The sequence below is a fragment of the Callithrix jacchus genome, chromosome 17 (assembly GCF_049354715.1).
Source record: "Callithrix jacchus isolate 240 chromosome 17, calJac240_pri, whole genome shotgun sequence".
NCBI lineage: Eukaryota > Metazoa > Chordata > Mammalia > Primates > Cebidae > Callithrix > Callithrix jacchus.
Window position 1 is genome coordinate 42,150,129 of NC_133518.1, and position 19,687 is coordinate 42,169,815.

The 19,687-nt window shown below is 39.4% G+C and overlaps 2 protein-coding genes and 1 pseudogene across 18 annotated transcripts in view; 2 read left to right on the forward strand and 1 right to left on the reverse strand.

Annotated features, from left to right (window-relative positions):
* Window positions 1-9,541, forward strand: part of ATR (ATR checkpoint kinase) — a 129,499-nt gene extending 119,958 nt beyond the window's left edge. For 4 of the 5 annotated variants that reach the window (XR_013528590.1, XM_035278080.3, XM_035278081.3 and 1 more), the window contains 3 exons: window positions 444-595; window positions 5,119-5,224; window positions 9,182-9,541. Coding sequence is in view for 4 of the 5 variants with exons in the window: in XM_035278080.3 (XP_035133971.3) it covers window positions 444-595; window positions 5,119-5,224; window positions 9,182-9,355 (432 nt within the window). In the remaining variant the exon portion in view is untranslated. Of the gene's footprint in view, window positions 1-443; window positions 596-1,690; window positions 1,941-5,118; window positions 5,225-9,181 lie in introns of those variants that run through there. The other variant, XM_054247074.2, reaches the window with a different exon arrangement.
* On the reverse strand, window positions 7,009-8,568 carry LOC108588809 (eukaryotic translation initiation factor 2-alpha kinase 1 pseudogene; annotated as a pseudogene).
* Window positions 9,542-11,165: 1,624 nt separating the features above from the next.
* XRN1 (5'-3' exoribonuclease 1) overlaps window positions 11,166-19,687 on the forward strand; it is a 119,982-nt gene continuing 111,460 nt past the window's right edge. For all 13 annotated transcript variants that reach the window (XM_008983719.5, XM_008983721.5, XM_008983720.5 and 10 more), the window contains exons 1-2: window positions 11,166-11,337; window positions 16,749-16,981. In XM_008983719.5, the coding sequence (XP_008981967.1) occupies window positions 11,263-11,337; window positions 16,749-16,981 (308 nt within the window). In that variant the 5' untranslated portion in view covers window positions 11,166-11,262. The remainder of the gene's footprint in view (window positions 11,338-16,748; window positions 16,982-19,687) is intronic.

The following is a 19,687-nucleotide window of genomic DNA, read 5'->3' on the forward strand; positions in this document are numbered from 1 at the left end:
ATAAATATTTTGAGGATTTTTTTGCTCTTTGCTAAAAGAATCTGGACATGGGGCCAGGTGTGGTGGCTCACGCCTGTAATCCCAGCACTTTGGGAGGCCAAGGTGGGCAGATGACTCGAGGTTAGGCGTTCGAGACCATCCTGGCTAACATGGTGAAATCCTGTCTCTACTGAAAATACAAAAATTAGCTGGTTGTGGTGGCAGGTGCCTGTAATCTCAGCTACTTGGGAGGCTGAGGCAGGAGAATTGCTGGAACCTGGGAGGCAGAGGCTGCAGTGAGCCGTAATCATTGCCACTACACTTAAGCCTGGGTGACAGAGCAAGACTCCATCTCAAAAAATGAAATGAAATTTTTTAAAAAAGAATCTGGACATGAAGTTCTTTGAATAAAGATTTTTAAATTCTAACACTGTTAGTTTGTAACAAAATGTATTGTTTCTAAGGGAGAAACCTTTGAAGTTCCAGAAATTGTACCATTTCGCCTGACTCATAATATGGTAAATGGAATGGGTCCTATGGGAACAGAGGGTCTTTTTCGAAGAGCATGTGAAGTTACAATGAGGCTGATGCGCGATCAGCGAGAGCCTTTAATGAGGTAATCATCTATACTTTGTAAATAATTTAACAGTATGTTTTTACATAGGAACCACTTTGCACTGACTGAAATAGTTTTCTTAAATAGCTTTATGCAGATATAGTTTACATACCATAAATTCACACCTTTAAAAGTACATACTTCAGTGGTTTTTAATATATTCACAAGATTTTGCAACCATTACCACTATCTAATTTTAAAACATTTTCATCAACTCAAAAAGAAATTCCATAGGCATTAGTAGTCACTCCCAATCCCTTTCCCCTCCCACCCCTGCTATCTCTTTGTAACCACTCATGTATAATACTTTCTGTCTCTGGATTTACCTATTCTGGACATTTCATATAAATGGAGTCATTAATATGTGGCTTTTTTTTTTTTGAGACTGAGTCTCACTCGGTCACCCAGGCTGGAGGGCAGTGGCACAATCTCAGCTCACTGCAACCTCCACCTCTCGGGTTCAAACCGTTCTCTCCCTCAGCCTCCCAAGTAGCTGGGATTACAGGCACCCACCACCATGCCTGGCAGATTTTTGTATTTTTAGTAGAGATGGGGTTTCGCCATCTTGGCCAGGCTGGTCTTGAACTCCTGACCTTGTGATCCACCCACCTTGGCCTCCCAGAGTGCTGGGATTACAGGCATGAGCCACCACACCCAGCCATATGTGGCCTTTCATGTCTGTCTTGTTTCACTTAATGTAATGTTTTTGGTGTTCAACATGTATCAGTACTGTATTTTTTATTGCCAAATGGTATCCAGTTATATGGATATACTACATTTTCTTTTACTGTTCATCAGTTAATTGACATTTGGATTGTTTTCCCCTTTTGTATTGTCTTGTAAATAGCATGGCTGTGAACATTGTGTACAAGTTTTATGTGGACATATGTTTTCAGTTCTCTTGTATATACTTGGGAGTGGAATTGCTGGGTCTTATGTTAAATGCTACACTTAAGATTTTGAAGAACTCTCAAATTATTTTCCAAAGCTGTTATAACACTTTATAATACCAATAGTAATGCATGTGGGTTTCAATTTCTCTGCATCTTTTCCAACACTGGTTATTGTCTGCCTTTTTTATTTTACCCATTCTAGGAGTGTCAAGTTATATCTCATTGTGGTTTTAATTTGCATTTCCCTAATGACCAATGATGGTGAGCAGCTTTTCATGTGCTTTTTGGCCATTTGTAGATCATCTTTGGACAAATGTCTATGGAAATCCTTTGCCCACTTTTAAATTGGGTTGTCTTTTATTCTCTTTTTTTTTTCTTTAAGACAGGGTCTTGACCTGTCACCCAGGCTGGAGTGTAGTGGTGCAATCTCAGCTCACTGCAACCTATGCCTCCTGGATTCAAGTGATTCTCATGCCTCAGTTTCCTAAGCAGCGGGGACAGCAGGAATGTGTGTGCCACCAACGTCTGGCTAATTCTTGCATTTTTAGTAGAGACTGGGTTTTACCATGTTGGCCAGTCTGGTCTCTTCAACTCCTGACGTCAAGTGATCCACCTACCTTGGCCTCTCAAAGTCCTGGGATTATAGGCATGAGCCACCATGCCTGGCCTATTCTTAAGCTGCAAAAGTTCTTTTTTTTTCTGGGGTTTTTTTTTTTTTTTTTTTGAGACAGAGTCTCGCTTTGTTGCCCAGGATGGAGTGCAGTAACACAATCTCCACTCACTGCAACCTCTGCTTCCTGGGATCAAACAATTCTCCTGCCTCAGCCTCTCCAATAGCTGGGACTACAGGTATGTACCACCACACCTGGCTAATTTTTGTATTTTTAGTAGAGAAAGGGTTTCGCCATGTTGCCCAGACTGGTCTCAAACTCATGAGTTCAAGCCATCCACTCTCCTCAGCTTCCCAAAGTGCTGGGATTACAGGAGTGAGCCACCCCACCTGGCCAAGTTGCAAGGCTTCTTACACATTTTGGATATAAGACCCTTCTTAGATATAATTTTCAAATATTTTCTTCCATCTGTGGGTGGTCTCTTCACTTTCTTTGATGATGGCCTTTGAAACATAAGTTTTAAATTTTGATGCAGTCTAATTTGGTTTTCTTTGTTTTTTTCTTTTTATTCTGGTTATTTTGGTGTTTCTGGTGTCATAGCTAAGAAACTATTCCCTAATCCAAAGTCATGAAGATTTGCACCTATGTGTTCTTCTAAGGATTTTCAACTTTTAGCTCTGCTATTTAGATCTTTTATCTGTCTTCGGTTATTTTGTATATATGGTGTATATATTCATTCTTTTGCATGTGCATATCCATTTGACCTAGAACCATTTTTTGAAAAGAATATTTTCCCCCTCATTTAATTATCTTGGCTTTTTTGTTGAAATTGTCAATTGATTTTCAGCAATATTCCATTGACTTATATGCCTAACCTATGCTAACAACATACTGTTTTGCTTACTATACGTTTATAGTAAATTTTGAAATCAGAAAGTGTGAGTAACTCCATTTTAACAAATGCAGCAATTCACTTCTTACTAATATTAGTTGAAACTGCAAAGCTCCAACTTTGCTTCCCTGTCCCCCCAAGATCATTTAGCTATTATGGTTCTCTTATATTTCCATATGAATTTTTAAATGAGCTTGGATTTTGATAGAAATTACATTGAATTTGTAAATCAATTAGGGAGTATTGCTGTCTTAACAATCAATATTAAGTTATCTGATCGATGAACATGGACTTTTTTTAAATTTATTTGCATCTTCTTTATTTTTTTCATAAATGTTTTGTGGTTTTTAGGGCCAAGTCTTATGTTTAACTTATAAAAACTGTATTCCTAAGTATTTTATTCCTTTTGATTTTATTATAAATGGAATTTTCTTAATTTCATTTTTGGATTGTTCATTGCTAGTGTATAGCTATACAACTGATATTTATATATTGATATCATATCTTGCAGTCTGCTGAATTCATGTATTAGTTCTAATAATTATTTTTGTGGCTTCCTTAAGATTTTCTCTCTGCAACAACATGTCATCTGCAGATATGGTTTTACTTTTTCCTTTCTGCCATCAATGCCTTTTATTTCTTTTTTTTGCCTACTTGCCCTAGCTAAATCAATGTCGAATAGACATGCTAAAAGTGGACATCTTCATCTTGTTCCTGATCATAGAGCAGTCAGTCTTTGACCTTTAAGTATGATGTTAACTGTGGGAAACAGATTTCTTGAAAGAAACTTTAAAGCTTATTTATTCACCTTCTTTATTTAAAAGCTGTCTATTGGACATTATGATAGAGTACTGGTTAGTTGGACATAGGCAAAAGCAAATTATCTGAAATAGGAAGTATATCATCATGTGGAACAGTTACCAAGAGCCCCTGTGTTAGTCTGGGGAAGTTGAACTTAAAGTATAATAATAATTAAGTTAAATTAAATAAATTTTTAGAAAAGAACTAATTTATAGAGGAAGTAGTTGAGACCTTAAAGGTAAATAAAATTGACCATGCAAGGGAGAAGAAAGTGTTCTAAGTGATAAAAAATATTGAGGCAAGTGAAGTCATGGCCTGCCTGAGAAATACAGTATGTATTCCAGAGGGTTAACTTCCAGGAGGTGTTGCTCAGAGATGATGCTGGACAGGTAAGCAGGGGCTAGATTATGAAGGTCTTGTGTGGGGCCTGTTATTACATTATAACTTTGCCTGGAGAGCGGCCAGAAGTCATTGAAGGATTTTAAGAAGGAAAAAAAACGGGGCGGGGGTGAAATGAGACAATCTGATTTGTACTGTAGGAAAAACTAGGGTTCTAGTTGGGGCTAACAGCTGGAAAACTAGTTAGAGGTTTATTGCCGTAACCCAGGAAAAGATAATGGTATACTGGACAGTGTCATGGCAGTAGAGACACAGGTAAGTGAAGAGATTCCAAAGAGATTTAGGAAGAGAAATTGGATGTTATAGGAAGAGGGGACAAGGATGATTCCTAGATTGTTGTCTAGGGCAAATGGGCAGATGCTGATGATCTTTAGTGATTTGGGGAATACAGGAGAAATAGTTGGGAAAAGGTAATGAATTTTATTTTGGAGATACTGAGTTTGAGGTGCTCAGAACATATCCAACTGGGTATTTCCCATAGGTAAGTGGATTTGATGTTTAGAGTACAGAAAAAAAGGTCTGGGTTAGGTCTGTATGGTAGCTATAGATGTTATATGGTTATTGAAGACATGGTAAGGATTAAACTCCTTCATTCAATATATAGTCATGTACCAGTTCACAAGATACACTTCGAGATGGCACACAGAACTCAACTTACTCTGTTCTCCTCTGACTGTCCTCTCTCTCATCTTTTTGACAATGCAAGGGAGAAGAGAGTGTTCCCTTGCATTTGACAATGCAAGGGAAGGATTCTGCCTTCCTTCCCCTCACACCAAAACAGAAATTTCACATAACTTAGTGAAAAGGTAGTAATGTGTATTAAAAGAGTATTACCATTAGCTCCTAATCCGCCACTTAAATATTGATGTTAGCAGGATTTTTTCTTGTAAAGATAACATTGTACCATAATATTTATTTCAATTTTAGTGTCTTAAAGACTTTTCTGCATGATCCTCTTGTGGAGTGGAGTAAACCAGTGAAAGGACATTCCAAAGCATCACTGAATGAAACTGGAGAAGTTGTCAACGAAAAGGTTAGTAGAAAATGTAGCTTGATATGGGCTGTAGTCTTCATCTCTACAAATGAACTCGATATGTAGCTATAGTTCTCATCTCTGTGCATGAGAACTGCTTGGAAATACTGTTAATGACTATTGCTTACTCTGAAATCTAGTTCTCTAGTGTCACAAAGCTATAAGTGTTCTTTATTGTCAACAGTGTTAACATTATTAACATTTGTATAATAAAACAGTTCATGGCACACTTGTTTAACCATAGACAATTCACAGTTATGAGATACAGTAGGAAAAACAAATATAAATTGCGTGAACTTAACAGAACAACCGGTCTGAGCTTTAATACCATGATACCAGTGTGTCACAAGCCATCTTAACAAATGCAGCAATTCACTTCTTACTAATATTAGTTGAAGCTGCAAAGTTTGCAGATAGCTTTGTTGTTGTTTTTGAGACAGAGTCTTGCTCTGTCATTCAAGCTGCAGTGCAGCAGCATGATCTTGGCTTACTGCAACTTCTGCCTCTCAGGTTCAAGCAATTCTCCTGCCTTAGCCTCCCGAGTAGCTGAGATTACAAGCGTGTACCACCACAGCTGGCTACTTATATTTTTAGTGAAGATGGGCTTTTACCATGTTGGCCAAACTGGTGTTAAATCCCTGAACTCAAGTGATCTAGCCCCCTTGGCTTCCCAAAATGCTGAGAGTATAAACATAAGCCACTGCACCTGGCCCAGATGGTTATTTTTAATAAGTTAGAATAGATGGAGGATTATTTTGGGGCAGGCACTCTTACATCTTTAATAAGTCTTGTATAGGCTTACTAAATACAATTAAGAATTATACTGACTATACCCTAATAAAGATTAAAAATTTACATTCCAGGTAACTACCTTAAGAGTTTAAGTCTACTTTCATCCTACTGATACAGCCTGAGGAAGATTAGACACATACGCCCCCATCCTTCATGTCAACCTTAACCCTTTTGTCTTGAAAAAGGAGGTTTAACTGCTTTTTTAGTTCTTCAATTTCTTTTTCTTGCTCTATTATCTTTATCTGTAGGGTGATATTAATATTTCCAGAATTTTGGAAATACTTGGAAAGTTCACTCTGTAGCAGTTAAATAGCAGATGGTTTCTGGGACATGTTCCTTTTCGTTAAGTTCTAGATACAATTGGCTTATACTGGATACCTTTTACTGAAGGATTCCAGTATTTGACCAGTTCTTGAACCTGTTAAAACTTCTGCTTGCTCCATTTCTATTCTAAACAGCTGAAAGAGCTCCAGTAGGATCACAGTCAACCTATACATATCTAACTGGACAGAGCAAGCCCTGGTCTCTACAAATCGTTTGTTTGTTTTTAATTAGCCAAGCTCAGTGGCACACTCCTGTAGTCCCAGCTACTTGGGAGGCTGAGGTGGGAGGATCACTTGAGCCCAGAAGTTGGAGGCTGCTATGAGCTATGATGACACCACTGCACTCCACCCTGGGCAATGGAGTGAGACCCTTGGCATCATACTCAGATGCTTCCAACTGTTTGGATGAAGCTTACAGACAAGTGTCCGCTCTGGATATGTGTTGGTGCTCTCTTTCCATATCTGTGGGTCCAGTCTGTGTTCCTTTTTAAGATGTTTGGGCAGGCCAGACCAAAGTCTCTTATTTTTACTTGCTGATGAGAGCCATGAAGAAAAATATTTCTAGGCTTCTCGTATCTGTTTACAGTTCCCATGTTACATATGTAAAACACACCTTCCACTAATTTTTTTTTTTTTTTGAGATGGAGTTTTGCTCTTGTTACCCAGGCTGCAGTGCAATGGCACGATCTCGGCTCACCGCAACCTCCGCCTCCTGGGTTCAGGCAATTCTCCTGCCTTAGCCTCCTGAGTAGCTGGGATTACAGGCATGCGCCACCATGCCCAGCTGATTTTTTGTATTTTTAGTAGAGACAGGGTTGCACCATATTGACCAGGATGGTCTCGATCTCTTGACCTCGTGATCCACCCGCCTCGGCCTCCCAAAGTGCTGGGATTACAGGCGTGAGCCACTGCAGCCGGCCACTAATTCTTGAAAAATTTTTGTTGCAACACTGGTCATAAGGACAGGCAGGCTTATCCACACACTCTTGGCCCTGCTTGTTTCTCTCAGCTGTCCAGTCCCACAGCAAGAGCTTGCACAACTGCAGCTGAACGTGCACAATCAGGTAGTACTGCACCTTTATCTGCCCCAACAAGTTCAGGTTTTCTTCAGAAGATTCCTCAGTGGATGTGAAATTCTCCTCTAGGAGGGAATTACACCTGAGCAGCAGCAGCTGTTCCACAATTGACCTGATAAACAAACCAACCAAGCCATTTTCCTGGAGCTGCAGGGATGATTCAAATTCACTGGTGTCTTCGGACTAAATTGGCAGGGTAGTTCACCAGCTTGTTTTTCTGATTTTGAGTGTTAGATTCTCCAAAGTGCTTTTCTTTTTCTGAGGTGAGCTCAGCAAAGATAATGGATGAGCTGCTACTTTCATCATTTTTAACACCATATTGGTATGTCATCTGCCTGGTCAGAGAACATTTCCAAAAATGGCAACCGAATAGAAGCCCTGTCTGCTTGTGGTTGGACCACATGAACATGTTCTGTCTATGCAGTATGATAACCATGATATTAGGGTCCTGAAGACCCTCCAACACCTTCATTCCCATAGTTTCTCCATCCAGTCTGTTTTAGTTGCACCCTTAATCAGGACTTTTTAAATTGCATAATCCTGACCATGTTATTTATTCCTGACCTATATACTCTTCCATATCCACATCTTCCTAAGATGGCAGGGTCTTCAAATTAATTTAAGTAACATGAAGTTTGTGCTTCAAAGGCTACTTATTTTCTGGATATAAGAAACATCCTCACAAGGATCCTAACGAACTCTCTCTTTAGTGGACCTCATTAAGTGAGTAATAGCTCTGTGGTGATATAGTCTTAATGAGCTAAACTCATCACAAGTGAAAGAAGACAGCAGCCCCATTTTGATAAAGGTCTGGCAAAGTAACTTAAACATGTGTCTTGAATGAACTGGGTTTGGTTCATGCACATGGCTCAAGTGCTCCACCAAAGAAATAAGCAGGAGCTGGTCTGCAACTGTAAAAGGGAAGACTGGCTGTTTTAGGGGTTCTCTTAACACCCAAAATTCTTCTGGAACATCAGATTCATCATATTTGGAGTCCAGGCTCTTGGCAGAAAAATTGATGGCAGACAGCATAGCAACAGCCCCTGCCCTGTGGCCCTCTTCTTTGCATTCACAGGCTGCAGCCCAGCTCACCGACCCAACCAGCACCACCTCCAAGAATTATTTTTCTAATAACGTAATTCTTTTGCATTCAGATATGCTCAAGAAAGAAATGTATACAATTACAAGTAGCTCATTTAGAACTCCCATATGCATGTACTAACATAATGTAAATATTAGGCAGTAGAGCATTGTTGCTGTTATTAGAATGTTTAAGTCCATTCAAATGTTTAAGTCCTAAACACTTCCATAGCAGATTTTAAAAATTATTTTTCTAGAGGCTGGGCGTGGTAGCTCACGCCTGTAATCCAAGCACTTTGGAGGCCAAGGCGGGTGGATTACCTGAGGCTGGGAGTTCAAGACCAGCCTGACCAACATGGTGAAACCCCATCTTTAAAAAAAAAAAAAAAAAAAAAAAATTTTTTTTAATTATTTTTTGAGAATTGCAATGTGTAAATAATTCCTTAGTATTTCATGTAGTCCAGAAACATGTCCAAGCAGTTGATGCTGAATCAATCTGGAAGCCTCAAAATCAGTATCACAAGTTAACTGTATTTGTTTAATTTCTTTTTTCCGTATTTGCTCTTACAAAAGGAGTATTGGTCAGTAAAATGGTGTTAACGTTTATTAAATGTCAAAATATAAAGAAAGGTAGTAATTCCAAATTATTCAACATCTGTTTTTGGTTTTATGTTTCTTCTTTTTAGGCCAAGACCCATGTTCTTGACATTGAGCAGCGACTACAAGGTGTAATCAAGACTCGAAATAGAGTGACAGGACTGCCATTATCTATTGAAGGACATGTGCATTACCTTATACAAGAAGCTACTGATGAAAACTTACTATGCCAGATGTATCTTGGTTGGACCCCATATATGTGAAATGAAATTATATAAAAAAATGTTAATCTAAAAGTAATGCATTTGGTATTAATCTATGGTTGTATCTGTTCAGTTCTAAAGTACAACATAAATTTATGTTCTCAGAGCAATTGTTACTTCTCTCCGATCATTAATTATATGTAAAATATACGTTCGATTGTGAAGAAATAAACTGCTTTCTTAATATATACTGTGTATTATAGCTGGAAAAGTGGAACATGTGTTCTCATGGTCAAAAACTGTATTTGCAAGAAACAAGCGAGCCTAATTGCATTTTACAATTTCTACTGATTTCCTTTTAAAAGTCCTAGCTAGGCTGGGCGTGGTGGCTCACACCTGTAATCCAAGCACTTTGGAGGCCAAGGCAGGCGGATCACCTGAGGTCGGGAGTTCAAGACCAGCCTGACCAACATGGTGAAACCCCGTCTTAAAAAAAAAAAAAATTAAAAGTCCTAGCTATTGTAAGGATTCACTCGAAGAACAAAATTATATAGAATAAATATTGTGGGCAAGGCATTGTGCCAGACTTGTGCATAGAGCTGCCCTCTCCTGTACGCCAGGAAGTGACAGTCTAGTAAGAGAGAGATATAAATATAAACAGCATATCATTAAGTTCACTTAATAAAACTATGTTTGAAAGTGTGATAGGGAAAAAAATATAAGCCAAAAAGTGTGAATATGAAAACGAAATAAACATTCTCTAATTTGTATGATGCTTGCCATACTGCAGTCCCAGAATGCAGAATCCAGTGGTCATGGAAGACAGCGATACTTAACATTTCCTGAGATCTTAAAATCTAAAAAGGTTTAAATATTTAAGGTTTTCTGCAAGTTTTCATCCAGAATATTTTTTTTTTTTTGAGACGGAGTTTCGCTCTTGTTACCCAGGCTGGAGTGCAATGGCGCGATCTCGGCTCACCGCAACCTCCGCCTCCTTGGTTCAGACAATTCTCCTGCCTCAGCCTCCTGAGTAGCTGGGATTACAGGCACACGCCACCATGCCCAGCTAATTTTTTGTATTTTTAGTAGAGACGGGGTTTCACCATGTTGACCAGGATGGTCTCGATTTCTTGACGTCGTGATCCACCCGCCTCGGCCTCCCAAAGTACTGGGATTACAGGCTTGAGACACCGCGCCCTCCTATCCAGAAGATTTAAGTACAAAGGAATTAGGTTCTTACATTCAAATAAGTGGAAAACTCTTACATTTAAAATTGATAATTTCACTTAAGTTGATAAGACTCTCCCCAGTTGAAAGTGTGATGGGGAAAAATATGAAAAACCCAGAGGCATGAATGTAAAAACTAAACATCAAATTATTTTGTATCCAAGGTCTGTTGTTGGTGGGGTTGGGGTGGGGAGGGAGGGCATGTAATTTGGAAATTTTTAAAAACAATTTGGAAAACGTTTTTAAAAGAAACTTTTGTCTAAATTCCTCAGAGAAAATAATTCCTAGCAAAAACAAAGCCAAATAAATCACCAGATCTTTACAAATCTGTGTGAAAAATAGTGAGATTAGCAACCCTTGGAGACAAGAACAAAAATCAGTGTTCGATACCCTTCCCACACCATCGTGCGGTTTTCATGCCACTTCCAAATTCACTTAGAAAGCACAGCTCTATCCTAGGGCATTTTCACACCTAAGTTGAAGCACACCTGCAAACCTCCGCAGAGCCTCTGACTGCCACCAGCTCGCACCTCGGTCCCCGCCGCGCGAGGCCTGGCCGGCTAAACCCCGCCCCTGGGACGGCCTCGGATCCTGCCGCTCTAGGCCCGGCGGGCGCTCTCTATGGTCGGCCGGGCGGTGTGTTGTCATCCGCGGAGCGACGGCCGGAGGCGGCAGCGGAGGCCCTGGCGGGGCGTTTGGTTTCGGTTTGGCCCTAACTAGGATTAGTGTTGACGGTCGAAATGGGAGTCCCCAAGTTTTACCGATGGATCTCAGAGCGGTATCCCTGTCTCAGCGAAGTGGTGAAAGAGCATCAGGTGGGTGAGCGAGGGGCACAGGCTCAGAAGGCCGAAGACCCGGGGCTCTGCGGCCCTCTCTCCACCCAGGGCTGGGGCTCTCCTGACTCCTTTCCCCTCGTCGCCTGGCCGATGTGTGGCATAGGGAAGGGGACGGAAGGTTTGAGGACGCCCGGATGAGCCGAAAGGGGCCAAGGACGCAGGTTTCCGGTGTGTGAACAGAGCCCCGGGTTCACAGCGCTCTGACAGCTCTCCTGCTGCGGCTGGTCCTTCCGCGACTCTGAAATGAAGTCCTGGGAAAAAACGCTTTTACCGTTCTCCCGTTTCTTCCAGGGAAGTTACAAGTTGCCTTTTTCCTTACAGAAGGTTGCGAAGCTGGAGTGGGTGTCCTCGTAGGTTCCCCGATCCCACCCAGAGCTGCAGACTCACATACAAACAATAACAGCCCCCTCCGCATGCAGTCACCTTGTTTACTTTCCCTGATCTAGAGCACGGCCCACCCGGCCCCAACGCCTAGTCTTTCCGACGTGGCTGAGGGTCCATACTGAAAATGCCTTTTGTACTTATTTTCTGTTATCTCAAAAACAGCACCAGTCCCCTATTGCCAAAACAAAAAAACTTGGGTGGACTGGGGAGTGAGGCTTAGGGCCTTTATTTGGAGGCCTGGCTGTGTGACAGAGAGAGGGGGTTGGGAAACAAATTGATAGAACATTAATAATATTTGGCATGTACTGACCCCAGGGCAATGTTAATGTGTAGATTCCAAAAACGTAGTTTATATTTAAGGTACACTTAAACTATTTACTTTAGTCACCCTGTTGTACTATCACATAGTAGGTCTTATTCATTCTTTATTTTTTATTTTGGAGGCAAGGTCATGCTCCATTACCCAGGCTGGAGTACAGTGTCATGATCTCGGCTCACTGCAACCCCTGCCTCCTGGGCTCAAGCGATTCTTGTGCCTCAGCCACCCAAGTAATTGGGATCAGGCGTGCACCACCACACCCAGCTACTTTTTGTATTTTTAGTAGACATGGGGTTTTGCCATGTTGGCCAGGTTCTTCTCCAACACCCAGTGGCCTCAATTGATCCGCCCACCTCAGCCTCCCAAAATGCTGGGATTACATGCATGAGCCATCATGCCTGGTTTGTGTTTTTTTGTTTTCTGTTTGTTTTAATTTAAATATTTTTTTAAAACAGACAGGGTTTCGCCATGTTGCCCACGCTGGTCTTGAACTACTGGGCTCAAGTGATCTGCCCGCCTTGGCCTCCCAAAGTGTTGGGATTACAGGCATGAGTCATTGCACCCAGCCTAGGTCTTACTCATTCTTTCAGTTTTTCTTTTATACCCATTAACCTTTCTCACCTCTCCCCTGACTCCCCCAATACCCTTCCCAGCCTCTAGGAACCATCTTTCTATTCTCTGTGTCTGTGAGTTCTATTGTTGATCTTTAGATTCCATAAATGAAAACATGCAATGTTTGTCTTTCTGTGCTAGGCTTATTTTATTTAACATAATGATCTCCCTTTCCACCCATGTGGTTGCAGATGACAGGATTTCATTCTTTCTTAAGGCTGAATACACATTCTCCATTGTGTATATGTACCACATTTACTTTGTCCATTCATCTGTTGATGGACACTTAGGTTGCTTGCAAATCTTGGCTGTTGTGAACAGTATAGCAACAAACAAGGGAGTGCAGATATCTTTGCGATATGCTGATTTCCTCTCTTTGGAATATATTAACACAGCAGTGGGGTTCCTGGGATCATATGATAGCTCTATTTTTAGTTTTTTGAGGAACCTCCAAACTGTTCTTCATAGTGGTTGTACTAACTTATATTCCCACCAACAGTATACGAGGGTTCGCTTTTCTCCACATCTTTGCTAGCATTTGTTATTGCCTATCTTTTGAATATAAGCCATTTTAACTGGGGTAAGATGATATCTCATTGTAGTTTTGATTTGCATTTCTCTGATAATCAGTGATGTTGAGCACCTTTTCATATGCCTGTTTGCCATTTGTAAGTCTTTTTTTGAGAAATGTCTTTTCAACCCTTTTGCCCATTTTTTTGATTGGATTATTAGATTTCGTCATATAGAGCTGTTTGAGCTTGTTGTCTATTCTGATTATTAATTCCTTATCAGTTGAGTAGTTTGCAAATATGTTTCTTGAATTCCGTGTCTCTTCACTTTACTGATTGTTTCCTTTTCCTTGCAGAAGCTTTTTAACTTGATACAATACAGTTTCTCCATTTTTGCTTTAGTTGCCTGTGCTTGTGGGATATTACTTAAGAAATTTTTGCCCACACCAGTGTTCTAGAAGTTTTCCTCAATGTTTTCTTGTAGTAGCTTGTAAAGATATGTAGAAAGAGGAAAGAATATAGGATTGGCAGGAAAAATAGCAGCCAAATCATGGAGGACCTTTTATGCTATTAGGGATTTGTAATATCCTATCAGTTTAAGTAAGGATGCAATGTGATCAGATTATGTTTTAGAAAAATAGCTAAACTGTGTTGAGAGAGAAACTGGAAGCAAGTAGTTCTGTTGGGAAACAGGGCATGAACCAGTGCAGGAGGTCTGGGGATAGAGAAAAGGATGAGATTGCCTAAGACAGTGGGAATGGATAAGATGGTAAGATTCTAGAAACATTTTGGATGCTAAATTAAAAAGAAAAATACCTCAGTGACTAATTAGATATGGGATTGGAGAAGGAGGAGAGTATAAAATAACCTTGAAATTTCTAACTTGCAAATATAATAACTCTGAGAAGAGAAACTATATTTTCAGTAATCTCTTTGTATGGGAGCAAAATTCTTTTTTTTTTTTTTTTTTTTTTTTTTTTTGAGGGCACTGATCTGCCAGTATGGGAGCAAAATTCTACTGCATGTTCTCACTTTATTCAACACATTAGCCAACGATTAATTATTCTCTGTCTTTCTTACTAATTTGAAACCTAAGAATTTTTCAAATATTCTTTTTCTAAAAGGAAAATTGCAGTGGAGTATTTTTTAGATTATAGAGGTGATATAGGCTCATTATTTTAAAAAATTCAGATAATGCAGAAAGATATAAAAACTATCATATAGTCTAGAGGAAAGTAAAAAGCTTTCATCATCCAGGGTTTACCACTAGTAACATCTTGTTTTTTATACTTCCTAACTTTTCTATGCAGATGTATATGTAAGTAAATATTTTCTATAAATAGGAGACTATACCTGCTGTTTATACCCTGCCTTTGTCACTGATCGTATGTATTATGCATATTATTCCATGTCAAATATGAATCTATTTCACATTTGTAATTTCTGCGTTGTATTCCATTGTGTGGATGTACCATCATCAGTTTTCTATTTTTATCTTTTTTGTACAATACTGCCATGAAGATTTTTATCCTTTTATCTTTACAAGTTCATCATATCTGATTACTTTTTAGAATAAATTTTCAATAGTAGAAATCCTGGGTTAAAGATATACATTTCAAATTTCTAATACATACTTTTTGATCAGTTATGCTAATTTATATTCCAGTCCCAAACTATTGGGTATAAACCCCGTTTCTGTTTTTCTAGCTCTGTGACTTTTCTCTAAAATGAGAATGCTAAATATTTATCTTTTAAGGTTGTTATAATTAAGTCAGAGAATGAATATGCATGTTTAGCCCAATGTTTAGTACCTAATAATTGCTAATAAACACTACCCATTGCTTTTAATAACATGCAAAATATGCGTTTCCCCAAAACCTTGTTAGTACTGGATAACATCAGTCTCTTTAATTTTTACTTATGTGGGGAAAATGATGTGTCATTTCTTTTTTTTTTGAGATGGAGTCTGGCTCTGTTGCCAGGCTGGAGTGCAGTGGCACGATCTCGGCTCACTGTATCCTCCCTCTGCCTCTTGGGTTCAAGCAATTCTCCTGCCTCAGCCTCCCGAGTAGCTGAGATTACAGGCACGTGCCACCACGGCCCACTAATTTTTTTTTTCTTTGCCTCTCCCAAAACAGCCCGCTAATTTTTGTATTGTTTTTGGTGGAGATGGGGTTTCACCATGTTGGCCAGGATGGTCTTGGTCTCCTGACCTTGGTGTCTGCCCACCTCGGACTCATAAAGTCCTGGAATTACATGCGTGAGCCACCACACCCTGCCGATGTGTCATTTCAATTAGGAATTTTGGACAGTGAACATCTTTTCATGTGCATAAGACTTTTGTGTTTATTCTTTTCTGAATTGCTTTGCATTTTCTGTGATTCCTTTAAAATTTTGCTTTTTTTTTTTTTTTGAGACAGTCTTGCTCTGTCCCCAAGGCTGGCGAAAGTTCTAAAATTTTTATGTGTTGCTTGTACATACAATACTGTATAAATAGATGTTTTCTAAAAATATGTTTTGATGGTGTTCATTGATTCAGAGACCAAAACTTTTCACTCCCAAAACTCAAAATCATGCTATTTTCTCAGTAGCAGGAAAATATATTGTTACCTGTATATGTTACAAAACTTGAGTTACTGTTTCAGAAGTGATTTCTATTATGTTTATATAAGGAGAGCTCCTTATGTTTTTATGTTTGAAAATTCAAAGTAATTTAATGAATGTGTAAGGTACACTCTATTCAAAAACTTTTATTACACTAGAAAATATAACTCTTTAGTTGTATCCATTTCACTTCCATCTTAGTGTATGTTTGTTTCTGTAATGTTCCCCTTACTCACAAACGTTTACTTTTTTTCTTTTTAGTAAAAAAATTTTGTTCCTGATGGGACCAAGAGTTCCAACACAAATGTTTAAATAGAGGAAAAGTAAATGAGAGAGCCATTAAGATCTTATAAAAGTAGATGCCTGTTAGTCAGAGTTTACATATTATTAACCCACATATCACAAACAAGAAATCCATTTTTCAGGTTTCAGTTTCATAAGTTTCTTGGCATAACCTAACATTTAAAAAATTAATATAACCGATCATTGATTGTTTCAATGAAACTAAGTATGCAATTAGGCTTTACATCATGTGTGAAACCTTTCAATAACCAAAAGGCTGTACAAACAGCCTTTTGATGTAAGTAGGCTTTTTGTTACCCATTTATATAGGAAATTGAGGTTTTGAGGAGTTAATGTCAAATGGTAGAAAGGAACAAAAATAATATTTTGAGTACCAAATGAACCAAGCACTTTATTTGGGGTTTTACATTATTTTGAATAAGTAGATTATTTGCTCACAGTGAATTTGATCGTCATTGGTGCATTATATATAACCAAATATGTTACCATATTACCAGTTCTTTACTTTTTTAATTAATCTGTGATTGTTTACTCAGTTTTTGTATAATCAGAATACACTAGTCCTGCTTTTTATAATTGAATAATCACTTTTCCCTGCTGCTTAAGATATCTATAGTTGATTAAAATAAATAATCTGAAGCATTTTCTTTGTTTTTCAGATTCCTGAATTTGACAACTTGTATCTGGATATGAATGGAATTATACATCAGTGCTCCCACCCTAATGATGATGATGTTCACTTTAGAATTTCAGATGATAAAATCTTTACTGATATTTTTCACTACCTGGAGGTATTGTTTCGCATTATTAAACCCAGGAAAGTGTTCTTTATGGCTGTTGATGGTGTGGCTCCTCGAGCAAAAATGAACCAGCAGCGTGGGAGGCGTTTTAGGTAAAACATTTATGCTTTATTTTGGAATAGATTTAGCTTAGTAAAAATATATTATTTTAAAGATAATTGATTTAACACAATCTTCTGTTCATGTTTATTTTCTGCGTAAAATTCCCCCAGAAATGGAAATATCTCAATGACATATTTTCCCAGTCAAGTAATGAGTTAGGAGGAACTCAGTGAGATGTCCTTTCTCAAAACGTATGTTAAGGGTTCTTTGTTTGTTTGTTGAGACAGAATCTGTCACCCAGGCTGGAGTGCAGTGGCGTGATCTTAGCTCATTGTAACCTCTGCCCCCCTAGTTCAAGTGATTATCATGCCTCAGCCTTCCAAGTAGCTGAGATTACAGGCAAGTGCCACCAGACACAAAATGATATACTTTTTTATAATATATTGTGTGTGTGTGTGTGTTTGTGTGTGTGTGTGTGTGTGTGTAATTTTGTTTTTTCTGAGATGGAGCTTCACTCTTGTCGCCTACACTGGAGTGCAATGGGGCAATCTTGGCTAACTGCAACATCTGCCTCCCAGGTTCAAGTGATTCTCCTTCCTCAGCCTCCCGAGTAGCTGGGATTACAGGCACCAACCACCACGCCTGGCTAATTTTTGTATTTTTAGTAGGGATGGGGTTTCACCACACTGGCCAGGCTGGTCTCGAACACCTGACCTCATGTAATCCACCCACCTCAGCCTCCCAAAGTGCTGGGATACAGGTGTGAGCCACCATGCCTGGCCAATTTTTTTTTTTTTTTTTTTTTTGAGACAGAGCCTCGCTCTGTCACCCAGGTTGGAGTGCAATGGCGTGATCTCGGCTCACTCTAACCTCTGCCTCCCAGGTTCAAGCGATTCTCCTGCCTCAGCTTCCCAAGTAGCTGGGACTACAGGCACATGCCACCATGCTGGGGTTTCACCATGTTAACCAGGATGGTCTTGATCTCCTGACTTCGTGATCCACCCACCTCGGCCTCCCAAAGTGCTGGGATTACAGGCGTGAGCCACTGCACCTGGCATATTTTTTAGTAGAGACAGGAATCTAGGTTAGCCATAAGGGATGACTTCCCAAACAGCACCACAGAACTGACTCACCAGTGGCAGAACTATTACCACATTCAAGTAATATGGTGAAGAATTTAGAGCCCCCTACCAAAATGGGTGGTTCCAGGAACTTATTCCTTTTTCTGTGATCCAGTAATTAAGCTGTCACTAGGGGCTCTAAGAATACATTACTAGTTACAATTCAGCAATTAGGAAGCTACTGCTGCATCTGCTAGTTCCAGAGCTATTGTGCACCTGCTGTATCTGTACTGAAAAAAACGGATTCTCTGTTCCTTGCTTATTAGCACCTCCAAAGCTACAGAATATTGGGATCTTCTTTACCATTGCTAAAATATTCAGACACTAGAGCTCCAGTGCCTCAACTGTGATGCAGGCATCACCACACCTCCACCTTCCAAACCTTTTATGAAGGCATCTAATTGACAAATTCTAAGCCATATTCAGACACTTAGCTGCAGGGAATCCTGAGAGCTTTCTAACCTCTGTGGTATCAGAAAGTAAACTATGAGAATGAAATGGTAGTTGAGGGCCGATGCATTATAACCACCACAAGCATTTATTAAATACTGTGCTGGTAATGAGCACTATATTTTTCCTAGAAATCCCCTAGTTAGCTTTCTGCCGTTCTCTACAGTGATGACCTTCTCCATTCGTAATTCCCCGTTTTGTTTCTAAATATTTCTTCTTTTTATCCCCGCCATGCCTCTAAAATTTCCTAACAAAATTATGGCTAAATCCAAAGAATAATTCTTTCTTTAACTTATTTCATTTATCCACATCATTCAACAATCTTCTGCCGGGAACAGTGGCTCATGCCTGTAATCCCAGCACTTCGGGAGACCGAGGCAGGTGGATCATGAGGTCAAGAGATCGAGAACTTCCTGGTCAACATGGTGAAACCCCGTCTCTACTAAAAATACAAAAAAAAATTAGCTGAGCATGGTGGCGCGTGCCTGTAATCCCAGCTACTCAGGAGGCTGAGGCAGGAGAATTGCCTAAACCCAGGAGGCGGAGGTTGCAGTGAGCAGAGATCGCGCCATTGCACACCAGCCTGAGTAACAAAAGCGAAACTCTGTCTCAAAAAAAAAAAACCCACAATGTTGATCATTCTTGAACTTCTTCCTTTCCATGACCATCATGTAACCACATTCTCTCTTTGACCGTACTTTCTTAGTCTCCTTGTCTTCTTTTCTTCCTCTGCTTTTCTTAAATATTAATGTTTCTTAACTTTCTATCCTAAGCTCTGAGTTATTTCATCCTTTGATTACTATATCTCTGTTGGTGACTCCAAATTTATCTTTCTGGTGGATTTCTTTCTCCTGAGCTCTTATATATCCAAACGCCTTCTGAATGTCTCCCTTTGGAAAACCCAGATTATACTTCAGGCTTAACATATTTAGAACTGAACTCATCTTCCCCTTAAAACAGTCCGCCTTCTGTATTTCTTATTTCAATGAATGACAACACCTGCCACTAGCTACCTAATCCAAAAGTCCAAGAGTTATTTGGACTTCTCCCTATTCCTCATTCCTCATATCCAATCCTCTTTATCCAGTCTCAAATTTGTCACATCTATCTACTTTTCATCTTTAATGCTACTGTCTTAGCCTGGACTACCATTATCTTGATTACCTTAATAATCTTACCTTGTTC